The following is an 18909-nucleotide window of genomic DNA, read 5'->3' as shown; positions in this document are numbered from 1 at the left end:
GTGTTTCAAGAAATTGTGATCTGCCGACCTAGCCATCGTAGGCAAGGTTTTTCAATATATTGGGGAAAAAAACACGTATCCAAGTTTCGAGTTTTTCACACGAGAACATGTCTAGCACACATGCGATGGCTTTGCATGCTTTAATATAGATGTAAGTCAAATACATTTTCACTGTTCTTAAAGGGAAAACATAAGAAATGTTCTAGGTTCAGTACAACACACTTCATGAGAATGAATGCTAAAATACACACTATTTCAAAAGCATAGCCACAACATTGTTTAGTTGTTACAGTAGTTTAGTAGTTGTAAGATTTTATAAAGCATTTATTTGATCAAAATGTAATATTGTGAAATATTATTACAAATGAACAATTTACAACAATTTTCTATTTAAGAATGTAATTTATTCCTGTGATCAAAGCTGAATTTTCAGCATCATTACTCCAGTCTTCAGTGTCACATGATCCTTCAGAAATCATTCTAATATGATGATTTGATGCTCAAGAAACATTTATGATTATCATCAATGTTGAAAACAATCATGCTGCTTAATATTTTTGTGGAAACCCTGATCATTTTTTCAGGATTATTTGTTGAAAGAACAGTATTTATTTAAAATAGAAATCTTTGTAATATTTTAAACAGCTTTAATGCTACTTTTGATCAATTTAAATCATCTTTGCTGAATGAAAGTATTATTTATTAAAAAAAGATTGTACTGATCTTTTGAACAGAAGTTCATTTGAAGAACAGTTCTTAAATTCACTGAAATGTGCTAAAATTATTTATACCAGAAAAAAAGGTGGAAAAAACATTAATTAAAATATAATTAAGAACCTTAACAAAAATGAGAGCTTTATGTATGTGTATCATATTTCTTGTCCCATACACTTCCATTTAGGGCTGCACGATATTGAAGAAAAATGTGATAACTTGTAAAATAATTTGATATTCAGTACAATATTGCTTTAAGTGTGTAAAATCAATTTAAATTATATTTTAAAATATTTTAAACCTAAAATTGATAGCCAAAATTTACACTATATTGCCAAAAGTATTGGGACACCCCTCCAACTCATTGAATTCAGGTGTTCCAATCACTTCCATGGTCACAGGTGTGTAAAATCAAGCACCTAGGCTTGCAGACTGCTTCTACAAACATTTGTGAAAGAACGGGTCGCTCTCAGGAGCTCAGTGAATTCGAGCGTGGTACCGTGATAGGTTGCCACCTGTGCAATAAGTCCATTCGTGAAATTTCCTCACTACTAAATATTCCACGGTCAGCTGTTAGTGGTATCATAACAAAGTGGAAGCAATTGGGAACAACAGCAACAGCCACGTAAAATCACAGAGCGGGGTCAGCGCATGCTGAGGCACACAGTGCGCAGAAGTCACCAACTTTCTGCAGAGTCAATAGATACAGACCTCCAAACTTCGTGTGGCCTTCAGATTAGCTCAACAGTGTGTAGAGAGATTCATGGAATGGGTTTCCATGGCCGAGCAGCTGCATCCAAGCCTTACATCACCAAGTGCAATGCAAAGTGTCGGATGCAGTGGTGTAAAGCACGCCGCTACTGGACTCTAGAGCAGTGGATACATGTTCTCTGGAGTGACGAATCCCGCTTCTCTGTCTGGCAATCCGATGGACGAGTCTGTGTTTGGCGGTTGCCAGGAGAACGGTACTTGCCTGACTGTATTGTGCTGAGTGTAAAGTTTGGTGGAGGGGGATTATGGTGTGGGGTTGTTTTTCAGAGGTCGGGCTTGAACCCTTAGTTCCAGTGAAAGGAACTCTTAATGCTTCAGCATACCAAGACATTTTGGACAATTTCATGCTCCCAACTTTGTGGGAACAGTTTGGGGATGGCCCCTTCCTGTTCCAACATGACTGCGCACCAGTGCACAAAGCAAGCTCCATAAAGACATGGATGAGCGAGTTTGGTGTGGAGGAACTTGACTGGCCAGCACAGAGTCCTGACCTCAACCCCATAGAACAACTTTGGGATGAATTAGAGTGGAGACTGTGAGCCAGGCCTTCATGTCAACACCACTGTCTGACCTCACAAATGTGCTTCTAGAAGAATGATCAAACATTCCCATAAACACACTCCTAAACCTTGTGGAAAGCCTTCCCAGAAGAGTTGAAGCTGTTATATGTGCAAAGCGTGGGCCAACTCCATATTAAACCCTCAAGTTCATGTGCACGTAAAGGCAGGCGTCCTAAAACTTTTGGCAATATAGTGTATGTTTCACGGTCTTTCTGGGGAAAAAAACATCACTACAACTTCTGAAAGTGAACAGCAGTGTTTTAGCATTACATAAAAAGTAATGTCACAAATCTGACAATGTCATTTTAACATCAATGTAAACAAAAACAAAAAAAAATACTACGAATATTTAAATACTAACAACTCTTTGTTCAACTTGGTAATATAGCATTCAAGTAAGAAACAATACAGAATAATCAAATGTAAATCTAAATCACATGAATCAAATATACATTGAATCATAATAAAACTACAAAAGTAATTCAGTCAAGAGCAGTGGGGGATTTTCTCTTTTTCTCTTGTTGTTTGACAGACAGCAGCAGGTTTACTGTATTAGGCTGCTGTCATTTTATGTCTTAATAGACGAATCCAAATGACACACATTCGATTTCTTTCCCAACTTTTTACATTCACTGAAGACATAACCGACTGTGTTTACATGAATACTCACCAAAACGGACATTTTGCCATAACTGTGTGTATTTGACTGTTCGAGTGCAATAAGCCGTGAAAGAGAACTGAATTCGGGATCGTACGTTGTCTGAGAGGCGGCTTTCTGTGCGCGCGTCTCAGGTGTGTGTGTGTTAGACAGCGCGAGCACCGCAATAAGTTGATTTCAGCAGCTTATTGGGCTTTTTAAATTCTTTTAACATCAAGCAAGTAACAGTTGCATACCCAGTCTATTCTCTGCTATATACGTCGACCTAAAACTTTGACTTTTCGATACGTTTTGAAGTAGCCTCTTTTTAAAGTCATTCAGATATCACAAGCCATTGGTTTTTGCTCTTTTTTTCACACATAGTGCTTAACTTGTATTGAACCCTGAACATTTCTATAACGTCTGCTGTATTCTACTCTTTCTGTGAATTTGTTCCTAATCCGCTTTCAGGAACATTTCTTCCTAACACTCTCTCTGCTGTCCTCTCTTCACTTTCTCAGGAAATGGAGCTAAACAAAACCCTCAAAACACCTATCCAGGTCTCTGTTTTTCAACACATGTTCGTCTGCATGAATGTTCATCTGTCCAATTCACTCTCCTGGTGTGATTCCCATCCCACAGCACTTGCTCTTCTGTTTTGTAAATGTAGTTCTTCATAACCCAGATTGTTTTCCCATCTGTTGTGTTTTCATTTGTAAGTGAAAAAGCTGATACTGTTTTTACTGCTACTGTTTCCACTTTGAGACTAGAGCGAATGCACATTTGGGCTCCAGTCTCTCAGTTGTGTAATAATGTATCCAGCAGCTGTAACATTTCTGGTTGAATATTGATTACACAATTTGTTCACGTTGGTTCACTTTGCAGTGAAAGCCTGTAAAAAGCTTTTACTCCGTTGAGGTCTTTTATGGGAAGAGGGTTTCTGCAGATTCAGTGTCATAAATATTGATTTGTATTGTCTTGTGTTTGTGTTATTCTCTCTCATTCTGTCTCATTCTATCTTCTAAAGGAATCAAAGCAGAGGAATGGGGCACCTTCCTTCACTGCAAAAACCAGGTAGTTGTTTTTCTTGTTCAAGTTGGAGTTCTTGTTGGACAGTAAAGCCCTATTCAGATGGGACTAGCTTTCATGGAGGATGTTGGAGACATTTGTGTTTCACAGGCGTACTTTGTGATTTTAATCCTGCCCAAATCTGCCATGTCTGTGTTTTCTCACACAACCTCAGTAAAAATTCCAGAGCAAATAACCTACTGTTTTTCGGCAAACTCAACGGTTCTCAGAGAAATCTCATCCTTTCTGAATGTGAATGTCTGTGATTGCCGATATAGTGTTATTCTAACGTTTCTCTTTGTGTGTTTTTTGACCTACCTGGTCTACCGTTTGCACACCAATCTTTCGCCTGCTTTTATTTCATGTCAATATGGATGGTATCCAAGGAAAAAAATTAAATTATAAAATGAATACATAGTGCCAAATCATGGAAACTGCGAAGACTGCCCATTTTAATATCAGTTTCAGGTAAGATGCTTGTCAAGATTTCTCTGCTCACTTATGTGGGTTTATTATAAACAGACACTTCTATAAACTCATGTGAAGTTCATTTAAAGGCACAATATGTAAGATTTTTGGATTAAAATATCCAAAAACCACTAGAACAGTGTTATATTTTTTGTTGACTTGTGTACTTAAATTATCCCAGATGTTTCCAAGAATGTCCAGAGAAATAAGAAATTTTAACCAGGACATGGACCGTGTCCGTGTGTCGCCTATCAATGACATCATGCCAGCGTTACCGTCCATTTCTGTTTTTATTTTGTATAAATAATGGAAACACCAAAGATGCTTTTATATATGATGTGTTTTATTAGACAAGTGAGCAAGTGTTTGGATACATTCATAGACAGAAAACTAATCATGTTATATAGCTCAACACAGTAAGTCTTATTGTTTAAATATATTTTTCTTGATTTACCGTGAGTACCATGTTTTACCATGTCTAATATCAATCTAGCTTACTGCAGTGTGCAACAAGTGTCTCATAGTAGCCGCTGAGCAAACGCAGGGTAGCACTTTAACAACTTTCAACACACAAATGTATCTAATATGATAAACAGCACCGCGTTACCCTACATACTGCTCTCAAGCCATGTGTTGTGCTTGTCTCTCATTAACAATCGCTCCAGTGGCCTCGTTTCTGCTCCTACAGCACTCAGTCCTGCTCTGCTTCATACAGTAACATTAATAACCTGATTTCTGCCCGAGTCCCATCACGATTCTTTTCCACAGGCGGTAGACGTGAAGACAACACCTCCCATGATTCAGAGAAATCAAGACGTCATCAAGCTAAGCCTTTGTTTTGAATAAGCGACCTCTAGAGGTGAAAATTTACATAATGTGCCTTTAAATAGGGTTTTTAGTAATAAATTAACGGTATATAAATAAGTAATCAATTAAAGACATACATATGCACAGCACATGACCTTCTGTAACGCCCACATCTAGATAACACACACTCCCACCTCTGTAATAAACACTGAAATGTTAGTTCCATCTGATTCAGGCCATGAAATAAATCAGACATCAGGTGATAAGAACTGTAACTCAAACTTCATTTAGAAAACTAGTCCTGTCCGAATAGGACTTGCGTTAAAAAAAGGGTCATTCAGAACACGTCATAGCTTGTTATAACTGCTTTTTTTTTTTTTCTTTGCTCAGATTTTCACAGATTTTAATGAAATCCGGAAAGAGATTGAGGAGGAAACCGATCGCAGTACCAATAATAAGGTGCAGTGGAAGCGTGGCACTTATCAGTGCTTCATACAGTTTGACATACACACACTTGTTGTACCATTTGAAGGCCCTGACTTCAATGATCTCACTGTGGTGTTCTTTTTTTTTTCTCCCTAGGGCATCAGTCCAGAGCCCATTTACCTGAAGATCTATTCCCCAAACGTACTCAGCCTGACGTTGGTTGACTTGCCTGGCATCACCAAGGTAACCACAATGACTGTACATATTATTTTATAATGTAATGCAAACAAACTCATTCCCGTTAGGGTAAAAAATAGATATACTGTTTTATCTCTTGAAAGCAAATTCTGTCAATTAAAGGTGCTACAGAGGATGTTTTGTTTTATACATTTTTGCAATATTACTTGAAACTGATAAAACACTATTTATTAGGTGCACTGAAAGGAATAATATCAATATACATCATCTGTGCACGAGGTAGGGCCTTAAAAACATCAGCCAATCGTTTGTGTGATCATCGCGTAAATGATTGGCCCTCTGGCTTGCCAATCACTGCCGTGACGTTCCTTGTGAGAGACGTGCGCGGATTGGCCGTCTGGCTTGTCAGTCACTGCCGTGATGTTCCTTGTGAGAGACGAGCGCGGCTGCGCACTCCAGTAACTTTCCACACTCCACAGGCGCCGCATGCGATGTTTTTGTCAGGAGACAGGAGTAACAAGTGCAGATTATGAGTTACCTGCGGTGAGTCCGACATGATGAATCCAAAAAACACGACACAGCGAATGCCGGTGCTAAACACTCGTGTTCCAATACTCCTGCACGAGTTTTGGGAGGCGTTCCCTCGAAATGAGCTGTGAAGGAGGGGGGCTGTTCTTACGCATGTGCTCATTTCAAAAACTCACTAACAGTCTTTGGTTTCTCAGTCGTTGAAAACTTCCTCTATAGCACCTTTAAATGTTATTTCAGTACAATTAATTATTTAAATAGTCCAGTAAAATTTTAATAAAATCTTTTTTTTAAATAAAATAATCCAGTAAAAAATTTTCAGTCCACTGTAAATGTGTCTGCACTTTTAAAGATAAAATAATTCATTCACCTTCATTCACCCTCTCACTCTCTGTCATATGATGTGATCTTTTTTGAGTAGGTCCCAGTTGGTGACCAGCCAGAGGATATTGAGACTCAAGTCCAAGAGATGATTCTGTCCTACATCTCCAACCCCAACTCCATCATCCTGTGTGTATCTCCTGCAAACTCTGACCTTGCCACATCTGATGCCCTTAAACTGGCACGAGAGGTGGACGCAGATGGTGAGTCCAGATGTCATTATTACACCATTGAATGGCACTGTGGGAAGGGAAGGCATTCATTGGCTGTTGCGCTCAGGTCGTAGGACGCTGCTGGTCGTGAGTAAGCTGGATTTGATGGACGCGGGGACAGATGCTCTGGAGGTGCTGCTGGGTCGTGTCATACCAGTCAGACTGGGCATTATTGGTGTGGTTAACAGGTCAGTGACAGTTACTTTAAACATTTTTTGAAAATGTACAAAATTATTTTTATTTTATCCCAATGCAGATGATGACCCAATGGTCATCATAACTTGTTTTCATGACAGATTTATATAAACATACATTAAACATACATTAAATAATCAAGACAGGTTAAGTAAAATATAATGAATATATAGGCTAATATAGAGCATATATGTAGTGAAAGAGTTCATTTCTCTAGCGAACTAACAAGCTGTGGAGGACACTGAATGGCATTTCTAAGGTAACTGCTATGTAATGATCTCCCCACTCACTAATGTCTTTCCGCCGTTGAAACACTGATTGAGCAACGATTGAGATACATTTCAGTAAGTTGTACTGTATCTTTCAAAATCCCTTCAGATGTTCATTCATGTTTATTCTGTAACTAGTATTAAAGAGTAAGAGATGATCGTGTTCACTCGCGCTCTGCACTGCCTGAACTGAGGCGCCTGTACAGAGATCTGTCACGCCACATTAAAGAGAATCAAAGCGGCATTTATTGTTAAAATTTTGTGATAAAATGAACAGAATTTAAAGGGATGAGACTTTGTTTCTTATCAAAAGTAACAAACTCCAACTCTGTATTCGTCCATACACATGTACCGAACTGAAAGACGCGTCCCGAAAATTTTCGGTACGAATATGTGTACGGTTACACCTCTATTAGAAACATAAATGGATCCTATATCCTAATTTTACATTTAAATTTCAAATGCAATTTTAGATGCAAAATTTGACCTCCAGGGCAACAGACTTATATTTAAAGGGATAGTTCACACTAAAATTAAGTCATCATGTACTCATCATGTGTTGTTCTAATACCGTACACCTTTCTTTCTTTTTCTTACCACAAAATAAAAAATAAAAAAAAATGTTCTGCTTGCACATGTAATGGCAGTGAATAGCTACCAGCATAAAGCTTTTTGAAAAAGACACAAAAGTATCACAGAATGATCCCATGCAACACATGTTGTAGTTCTGTATGTTTTGGGGAAATTTGATAGGGTTTGGTAAAAACAAACTGAAATGTAAAAATGTAATGCATTATTTAACCATTTAAAAATCCTGACTGTTGGTCCTCTGTGCACAGCTGTGCATTCATGAGACTCTATTAACGCTGCAGTTCACTCCAACTCACCCAGAAAAACACACAGAAAGAATGAAGGGCATACTGCATATATCTGTACAACACCAGGGTGAATAAATGATTACTTAATTTTCGTTATAGGGTGAAATATTCCTTTAAGTCATTATTCACTCATAATCTTCTCTTATAATCTTTGTTTTTTCTCAGTGGGAACTAAAAGTCATTGTTTAAGGCTCTACAGTACAAACATTTAATTTACATTGTGAACAAAATGCAGCAATAATAATTGTGCGATTGTTAAAAGTTATTTTGCCTTAGTGCGACGTGACAAGGGATGTCAATTTTGAGCAGATTTTCATATTCATATTTAATTGTCATTCAAATGAACAAATTAATATTGCAAAATGAATGTGGAGAACTCCAAATATCATGTACTTGTAGCCTATGTTTAACTTATAACTTAAATATGCTGAAGAAACGAGAGTATTGTTATTTTCAGTCCACTGTATTTTAATTCATTTAAGAATTTAATATGAGTTTCATTTGCTGTTAAATTAATACTGTTAATAATAATGTGTATATAGACGTGGACAAATTTGTTGGTACCCTTGATAAATATAAACAAAAAAAAAACTGTGAAAATATAATATGATAATAATATGAATATGAATAATAATATGAAATATAAAGTTTTTCTCTAATACACATTGGACACAATTAACGGTATCCTTTTATTCAATACTTTTTGCAACCTCCTTTTGCAAAGATAACAGCTCTCACTCTTTTTCTAAAATGCCTGATGAGTTTGGAGAACACCTGACAAGAGATCAGAGATCATTCCTCCATACAGTATCTCTCCAGATCCTTCAGATTCCCAGCTCCATGTTGGTGCTTCTTCTCTTCAGTTCAGTCCACTCATTTTCTATCATGTTCAGGTCAGGGAACTGGGATGGCCATGACAGAAGCTTCATTTTATGCTTAGTGACACAAGTTTGTGTTGAAATTTAATGTTTGTTTTTGGATCATCGTCCTTTTGGAAGATCCGACCGGCAACCACTGCCCATTATACGATTTCTAGAAGAAGCGGTCAGGTTTAGATTTTTTTTTTTATCTGTTAGTATTTGCTAAAACAAGTATCTGAACAAGATGTCCAGGACCTCCAGCAAAACAAATTGGCCCACAACATTAAAGATCCAGCAGTATATTTAACCGTGGGCATGGGGTACTTTTTATCCCTGTTTGCCAAAAAGCAATTTTTTTAGTTTCATCTGACCATAGAAACTGGTCCCATTTGAAGTTTCAGTCTTTTCTGACAACTGAATATGCTGGAGATTGTTTCTGGATGAGAGCAGATATATATATATATTTTTTTTTAGGCTTTCTGACCCCAAGACTCGACTAATCTCTGCAATTCTCACTCTGTGATCCTTGAAAAGTCTTTGGCCACTCAAACTTTCCTCCTCACTGCACATTAGGATGATTTAGACACACGTCTTCTTCCAGGCAGATTTGTAACATTTTTAGTTGATTGTAACTTCTTAATTATTGCCCTGATAGTGGAAAGGAGGATTTTCAATGCTTTAGCTATTTTCTTGCAGCTACTTTCTATTTTGTGAAGCTCAAGAATCAGAACTATATTCTTTGGTTTTTCTCATTGTGGTGAATGATTCGGGAATTTGGCCTTTGTGATTCCTCATGTTTATACTCTTGTGGAACAGGAAGTCATGGCTGGACAATTTCATGCTCCTAGTCACCCTGGTGTGCTAAAAATGTAAATTTGGATGGGAATATATTTCAGAGATATTTCACTAATAACAATTTCTAAGGGTACCATTAATTGTGCCAAACGTGTATTAGAGAAAACATTTATTTCATAATGAGATTGACCCCCCCCCCCCCATTTTAAACTCTTATACTTCAATGAAAATGTTAGATTTTTGTGAATTTTTGTCTAAAGGATTAATCTAAAGGATTAACAATACATGTTTATTTTCACAGGCTTCTTTGTATATATTTACCAAGGGTACCAACACTTTTGTCCATGTCCGTATAAAATGCAGATACAGTTTCACTAACATTCAAAGGTTTTGGGTCTGTAAGACTTTTTTTTTTTAATGTTTTTGAAAGAATTGTCTTAAGCTCACCAAGGCTGCATTTATTTGGTAAAAAATACAGTAAAAACTACAATATTGTGAAATATTACTCCAGTCTTCAGTGTCACATGATCCTTCAGAAATCATTCTCATATGCTGATTTGCTGCTCAAGAAATATTTCTTATTGTTATGAATGATGAAAACCCTTGCCCTGCTCAATATTTTTTCAGGATTCTTTGATGAATAGAAAGTTAAAAAGAACAGCATTTATTAGAAATACTGTAGACAATGTAAATGTCTTTACTGTCACTTTTTATCAATTTAATGTGTCCTTGCTTAAAAGTGTATTGGCCCCAAACTTTTGAAAAATAAATAAATAAACTGAAAACAAAATAAATAAAAGTAAATAAAATAAAATTAACTTTGACTGTACTCTTTAAACTTTTGACTGTGCCCCTATAAATTTCAACTCTGTGGCTTCTAAACAAAAATCCTGGAGTCCTGTAGCTCTTTTAGCAACACAGGTGGTCATTTCACCTTGAAACTGCACCAAGTTGGACCTGCAGCAATGTATTTCACACATTTTGCAAAAATGCAGAGTCTGTTTTTTCTGATGAGACTGGGGAGATCATTACAGAACTCATTTACATATGAAGTCCTAAAGGCACAGCAGCAAAAACAGCCTGTTTAAGCATAAGGGTTAGAGAGAGGGTGAAAAAATGACCATGTAGAAGAACTTCACGACGTGCACATGAAACCCTGAATGACATATAAGTGGGCTTCAGGGAAAAAATAAGTGTAGCACACGGCCCTTTCGACTTCTTTTACTGCAGTAGAAACTTAATCAACCATGTGAAAAAGTATTGCAACATTTTAACAGTGTAATTTTCTTACATTTCGTGTTCCTCTATCATACCCCTAAGGAGCAGTGACTATAATATTCCCTACGCTGTTATCCTCTCCTTCTGCCCTGCCTGTTTAAGCACAAGCACCCAAGGGTACCACGTCTACCCGCTATCAGCGAACAGAGCCGTGTTGGAGATAAATCCCTGGTTCATTCAGCTGTGGCCTTAGCATGTCCTTTAGGGACTGCACGGATACTGGGAGACAATTTAGTTGGGGAGAAGAACTGCAGTGACACATTTCATTTCTCGACTCTCGTTAACTTAATCAGAAATAGCTGCAGGCCAACGTCTCTTCAATATTAACCTACGCTCTCTTTGAGGATTCGACGACGAGCAGTCAAACAGAAAAGCACTTGAAGATTTCCTGGGAGAGCAAGCGCTGGCAACAAATAAAAGACGTGTTCTGTGCAATATATTGGTCAGTCATTTACGTTTTATCAGAAGTGTTTGCTAAGGCAAGCATAACTGCTATTATTACTCATACTCGAGGTGAGAGATTCAAACTAATCCTTAACCTTAAATATTACATTCAAGCATGCATCTAGTCCAGTGTTGTTTGGCCTTCAGACTTGAATGATTCCTCAAATCATGTGTTATTGAAGAGAACTTTCTTATGATTTTTAACTGATGGATGTTAAAACAGGCAGAACTTAGACTGAAGGAAGAACCTGAGCCATAACAGCATACCAAAAAGACTTGAACCAGTAACCTAGTAACCACATAACAATTCCCTAGCAACAACACAGATGTGTGGCAATAGGTTTTGCCCAGGAAAGCACAATTTACATTGTCTTTAGAAAATGTAAAAATGTTGCTTTCATTCCTAGTTGTCGTGTGCACAGTACTTGGGACTCTGTTGACAGAAGCTTCTCTTTTTCCAGTAGTGGGCAGTGTACTAACAATTTTCAGCTCACCCCTATCCTGTAAGAATGCACTACAGATTGATTTGGACCAAAATGAAAGAGCTGAAGATACTTTAATTTGTCAAAGGACAATTCATGTCTAATGACACCAACCATTTCTATATTTAAAGTCAGCATGAAATCAATAGTAACTCTGTAAAGAGTAGATTTACTGTCTTTCTTGGTCTTTTTATGAATGAAACTTTTTCTGAAGGAAAAAAGTTTAATTTTGTTATATTTTATTAAAATGTAATGTGACTTGCTCCATCTCTAAAATTACCTTCTTTTTTGACCTCTCCAATGACCCTTTTCACATACATACACATGCCATTCAAAACTTTGGGGTCAGTTTGTTGTTATTTTGAAAGAAATTAATTCTTTTATTCAGCTAGGGCATATTAAATTGATCAAAAGTGAAAGTAAAGACATTTATAATGTTACAAAATATTTCTATTTCAAATAAATGCTGTTCTAAACTTTCATCAAAGTATCTTGAAAAAACTGTTTTTTTCACCAAAATATAAAGTAACATTGATAATAATGTTTCTTGTGCACCAAATCATCATATTAAAATGATTTCTAAAGGATCAGCTTTGACATCACATGAATAAATTACATTTTAAAATATTTTAAAATTGTAATAATGTAGTTTTTTTACTATATTTTTTATCAAATAAAATAAAGGTGTGTTCACTTGCCTCAAGATACGATACAGAGGGTAACGATTAGATTATGAAACGTTTCTTGATGTGCCACAAAGCAAATTTTATCTTTGTTATTAAAAATAAGAACAAAGATGTAAATAACAAACAGTAGAAATACAATATAAGAAACAAATGAAGTTAACAGGTCTTTATTTAATAGGAGTAAGAAATAATACAGAAATTGAATCATCAAATGTAAAAAAAATGCCACTGCATAGTCTTTAGTGTAATATTTACAAATAAATAGTTTATTATTAAAGCTACAAAAGTTCTCCAGTCAAGAGCAGTGAGTGATTCCCTCTGTTCTTTTTCGTTTTTGATTAACATTAATGACACGGACAGCAGCAGGTTTATTATTTTAAGACTAATGCACGGATCGAATATACAATTAACACATAATCCCCTCCCCCAACTGTTTATGTATGTAAACCAACTATGTTTAGAAGAATACTCGGCAAGACAGGTATTTTGAAATAATTCTGTGTGTATCTGACCTTTTAGGCACAATATGCCGCTAAACAGAATTCGGATGGCATGCTGTCTGTGTGTATAGACAGCATCTTTCTGTGTGCACACTTCTGGTGTGTGTCAGTCAGCGCAAGTAATGCATTGAGAACTTTTTCATGGCTTCATGCACTTAAACATCAAACATGTCCTGTACTTTATTTTCTAATGCATGCATGTTGTTTTCGTAAAAACTGAAGCCGAAACATCAGATGCAAGTGCTGACATATGCAAGTTTTTTATTAATATATAAGAGTAGCCTACTTTATTTACAATAAAACAGAACAATAATATGTTTAAAAGGCCTATTAAAGTACATTTTTAAAAAAATGAGTTCTTTTGTTTTTATGCATCGACACAGAATTGATCATATCAGCATCACGTTAAATGGCAAAAGCAATTAAATTCCAATGCTCTAAAATAAATGCAGCCTTGGTGAGCATAAGAGACTTCTTTCAAAAACTGCTGTGCTGCCCAATCAATAATTTCACAGTCATCACTTTTTTAAGAAGGTTCCTCCTAAAGAAACTGGATTCAGACTATGGCTGCATAACATCATGCTTAATGATCTAGAACAAATCCAAACAAGCTTTAGAGATAACCAAGTCATTTTTATGTTTTTGCCCTAACGCTGAATCACACGCAGAGGATTGTGGGATATTATAAACAGCAGTTGATACATATATACTGTCTAAAACCTACTAGAGGAAAGTATCTTTTTATAATTTTTTTTTATATATAATATATATATATATACATTTTTTTTTTTTTTTTCACCAGGAGCCAGCATGACTTGAACACCCAAAAGAGTCTCACAGACTCCTGCAAAGACGAGCAGGCGTTTCTGCAGCGGCATTACCCATCATTAGCCTCCCGCTGTGGCTCGCGTTACCTGGCTCGCACCCTGAGCCGACTGCTCATGCATCACATCAGGGACTGTCTCCCGGAGCTCAAGACACGAGTCACGGTGCTCACCGCTCAGTACCAGTCCCGACTCAACAGCTACGGGCAGCCTGTGGAAGACCACAGCGCCACCTTGCTGCAGATCGTCACCAAGTTTGCCACCGACTACTGCAGCACCATTGAAGGCACTGCCAGGCACATCCAGACCTCTGAATTGTGAGTACATGAACCAGCGCATACTTTAGGATGTTTTCCGCAAAACAGCATAAATATATATGATCACCATGAAAGTCATATGCTCTCGTAATCTTTAATCAAAAACACTAACCTCCCCTCCCTCTCGAAACATCATCTGTTCTTTTCATGACGTGTGTCTCGGCAGAGTGTTGGACTAAATATCCTCCACAACTGAGAGCACACTGGCATTCAGATCTGCCTACATTTAGTAAGCAATGCCCAACTACCTACAAGCCAATAAATTCCTGAGGGCAAAATCAAGTCCCGTTCTAGCTTTTTTTCCTCATTCTGGATATACGTCACAATAGGGAAGAAAAGACTATTGCAACTTCCATTTCCTGCCGACTAGTGTTGTCACGATACTGGAATTTCGAACTTCGATACGATACCTTGAAAAATATCGATATTCAATACCATTTTCGATGCCACAGGAAAAAACATGCCATATATGTTGCCATACAGAAGTTTTTATCTCATAATTTTGTTGAAATAGCTCTGACACAGCACAGGGAGTGTTTATTATTAAAAAAACAAAAAAACAAAACAACAACAACAAGTGAACAGTCAGTAATAAAATAAGAACAAATAAACAAATAGCAAATAAATAGACATGTCTTTAAGTCTTTCAGGTGGGTCTAACAGTAGGCTAGTATTCAGGTTAGAAACACTATAGAAATTAAATAAAAATAATAACTGGATAGTCTTCACTGTAGAAATTAAATACAGATTAATGATTATAAGAGCCGTTTCAAGAGAAGTAAGTGATTTTCTTTTTGTCTTTTTTTTTTTTTTGATTAACATGACGGTGCTGTCACTTTAAGAACTTATGCATGGATCCAATATACGGTTACACAACATGCAATGTCTTTCTTAAATATTTACATTCTCAAACTGACTGTGTTCACTTGAATATTTGACCGTTTACATGCCATAAGCCAAAAAAAACAACTCATTTTCGTTCTAGCGAGCTGTTTGAGAGTCGACTTTATGTGCGCACCACTTATATAGTTTAGTGGTGTGCGTGATTTTGGTATGTGCGTGAAACCTGCAGGAATGACAAATTATACACAATACAAGCACTATTCAAACAGAGCGAATGACATGAGTGACAGGAGGCGGGTGTGTGTCAAACTGCTGGAGAGAAGAGAGAGTGAGAACATGCAACTGATATCGGTGTATCAGTATTGCAGAAAAGGAGTATTGGAAACGTATTACATATTTAATTATTACATATTGTAACTTTAAAAAAAAAAGTTGTTTTTCTTATTGCCTTTTAAAGGTCTCTTTACATTAATTCCAAATATTTACCACAGAAATATATTGAATCAATGAGTGCATTTCAACAGATCTATTCCACTATTCTATGTCTGACAGTCGTCACCGGAGCTGATGCTCTGGAGTCTGGTCGAGTGACTGGAACAAATAAAAGCAATAAATGCAACACACAAGCAGAGCAAAATAATTTATATGAAAAGCATTTGTTGTTAAAACTTGAAATATGTTTGTATATAAAGTAGGGTCCAAAGGAATGAGACGTAATCTGTTATTCAAAATTGTATTTATGTGGAAGCCCTAAAGGGCAAAGTGAAATTATCTCTGAGAATTTGTCTGTAGATGCCTTCCAACATTTCCTGTGTTTTGTTGTTTTTCTGCCCTGTGTATCAAATAATCTCAATGATTTTTCCAATTTTCTGCACATTTTTCTCCCCTCAGATTTTTTTTTCTAGAAAATGTGTAATGTTTTTGCATGTTGAATCATCTTCATCCACTGTGGCCGATTGATTGATTGATTGATTTTAGGCAGCCAGGGTGTAAAAAACTGTGCTTCTCACAGTTTATTTCCTAAAAAACTAAAACTAAACAATGTAGGAAATAGGCACTTCAAAAAAAGTATTGTATATCTATACCTGGTACAAAGTGTATAAAAGTATATAAAAATATATTTTCTAAATGCTTGTTATACTGTAGATTTTATTGCAAACGATTCACCATGTATGTTTTACTTTCTTTTCTTCTGTGCTTTCTTTACAATCGTGTTGTTTTTGGTGTGAATTTGAAAAGGCCTTATTTTTTGGCCCAATTGAAAGTAAGCATTGGCTATTTATTTGTAACTTCAGTACAGCAGTAGACACAAAAACATTGCACAAAGCCAGACAGTTAGATTTGAGCTTGTGATCTGAGAAAGCTCTTACCATTTTTGAGCACAAAAGTCATCAGACATCAGTCACAAAACGGGTCATAATTGTGATCTGTGGAGCCACTTAATACAGGTTGCCATCTTACACTGTTATCGAGTTTGACATATTGCCATTACCAAGGCTACATTTGTGCTGAATCTTTTTTCTGTGAGTTCAGCAGTGTCTCAGTTCTCAGTCTGTCATTTTCGCACTGAAACTCATGACAGATATCAAGCACACCATGTTTACTTTGTCTGCTTGGCTGAATTTGACAGGCAGATAATCCTCAAGTCTGCCCAACTCCTTATTTACACCCTGTTCACTGTTGGATGAAATGCTGTTCGTGTCTCATATCTGGCTAAGTCCACACCAGCTATCGATTAATTAAGTGCCTCGTATTGACGTTTTCTGGCTGGATGGTTAAGTACGACTTCAGGCCTGTGTGAATGTGTGAACGTGCCAACATGCCCGCGATGCCCGAAAATGCGGCATGATTTTTAATTTTCATGGATTGACTGACTGACTGTGTGAGCATTTGTTTATTGTAGGTGTGGAGGAGCTCGTATCTGTTATATATTCCACGAGACATTTGGAAGAACCCTGCAGTCCATTGACCCACTTGGAGGACTCACTGAGCTAGATATTCTCACAGCTATTCGAAATGCTACGGTACGATATGTACATGTTTATGCATGCATGTGTGTGTATACAGTTAAGCATATACAGTACTTTTTATGGACCTTCTCAACTTCCTTTGCTCACTTTTTTAAAGTCAAGTAAATCATTTCTACACCATAAGCATCACCAAACCAAATAATAACAATTATTTTTCAAACAGACATATTTTCCGAGACACAATGTTATGGTTTAGATCATCATATTCATGTCCTCAACATAAAGAGTTTTGGAAACTGTAAATAAATACTGGTTCATCTAGCTTTTTTAGGGTTCCCACAGTCATGGAAAACCTCCAATTCCAAGCCTCCAAATGTTAAATAAATCTTAAAAATTAATAAAATCATTTCTTGATAAATACATTTTTTAAAATTTAATTGAAAAGTCCTAGAAAAATCTATAGTGTCTATAATGTTTTTGAAAGAAGTCTCTTCTGCTCACCAAGGCTGCATTTATTTAATCAAGAATACGGTAAAACAGTAATATTGTGAAATATTATTTCAATTTAAAAGAAATGTTTTCTATTTTAAAATGTAATTTATTCCTACTCCAGTCTTCAGTTTCACATGATCCTTCAGAAATCATTCTAATATGATGATCTGCTGCTCAAGAAACATTTCAGATTATTATCAATGTTGAAAATGTATGATACACTACCATTTAAAAGTTTTGGCTAAGCAAGAGTAAAAAAAAAAAAAAAATACTGAATGAATTAAGAATAAATTAATACATTCATTCTTTATACGTACTGATAATGTTGCATTAAATTGATCAAAGGTGACATTTGTAAAGACATTTATAATGTTACAAAAGATTTCTATTTCAAATAAATATTAGAATTTTCTATTCATCCTGAAAGAATCCTGAAAATAATTTATCATAATTTTCACAAAAATATTAAGCTGTTTTCTGTACAGGGTTTCAGTTTCGGTACAGGGCTTTCGGTATGGTGCACGTGTGTACTGAATGCATTACATTGCAACAATGTTTGGGAATACTTCGTTTTCCCGGTGAATTACGACATCTGACAAAAACAGATGGATAAGATGAAAGCAGTACACAACGAATACAACATTGTAGCCTAACCATCATTAACCAGCAACGCAATAAGCTCTGCGTTTTGTTACTTTCGATAAGAAACAAAGTGTCATCCTTCAAATTCTGTCCACGAAATCACGAAATTTAAACAGAAAATGCCGTTTTGATGCTCTTTGATGTGGTGTGACAGATCACTGTACAGGCGCCTCAGTTCAACTGGCAGCGCGAGCGAATGCAATCATCTCTTCCTCTTTAATACTAGTTACAGAATAAACATGAATGAACATCTGAAGGTATGTTGAAAGATACAGAACAACTTACTGAAACGGTCCTATCTCGTGTAATCGCTCAATCAGTGTTTCAACGGCGGAAAGACATCAACAAAACGGCTTGTAAACGCTTAATATATGCTCTGTATTAGCCTATATAATCATTATATTTCATTAAACATGTTAGTGATGTCTTGATTATTTAATGTATGTTTAAATAAATCTGTCCTGAAAATGATAGACACTGTGTATAAATGATTATATTTCAACAACGAATTAGAGCAAAACAAAATTTTATAATTAGATTTAGAAGTTAATGCAAAAATTGATGCTGCTTTATGTGCAGCTTACATGTTTGCATACAATTTGTTGGTTATTGTATCTAAAAATCAATTAAAGATTGAATTTAGGCTAATAGTTTGGGCTCTGTT

At 36.2% G+C, this 18909-nt stretch overlaps 1 protein-coding gene across 1 annotated transcript in view; it reads left to right on the top strand.

Annotated features, from left to right (window-relative positions):
• Positions 1–18909, top strand: part of si:dkey-32e23.4 (dynamin-1-like protein) — a 33759-nt gene that overhangs the window by 2068 nt on the left and 12782 nt on the right. Inside the window, exons 4-10 of the mRNA XM_067395434.1 lie at positions 3710–3756; positions 5416–5484; positions 5608–5694; positions 6599–6761; positions 6838–6958; positions 13960–14298; positions 17045–17165. Coding sequence (XP_067251535.1) covers positions 3710–3756; positions 5416–5484; positions 5608–5694; positions 6599–6761; positions 6838–6958; positions 13960–14298; positions 17045–17165 — 947 coding nt within the window. The remainder of the gene's footprint in view (positions 1–3709; positions 3757–5415; positions 5485–5607; positions 5695–6598; positions 6762–6837; positions 6959–13959; positions 14299–17044; positions 17166–18909) is intronic.

This window comes from Chanodichthys erythropterus, chromosome 9 (assembly GCF_024489055.1).
Source record: "Chanodichthys erythropterus isolate Z2021 chromosome 9, ASM2448905v1, whole genome shotgun sequence".
Lineage (NCBI taxonomy): Eukaryota > Metazoa > Chordata > Actinopteri > Cypriniformes > Xenocyprididae > Chanodichthys > Chanodichthys erythropterus.
Note: the sequence above shows the minus strand (reverse complement) of the source record. Positions and strands in the feature narration are given on the sequence as shown.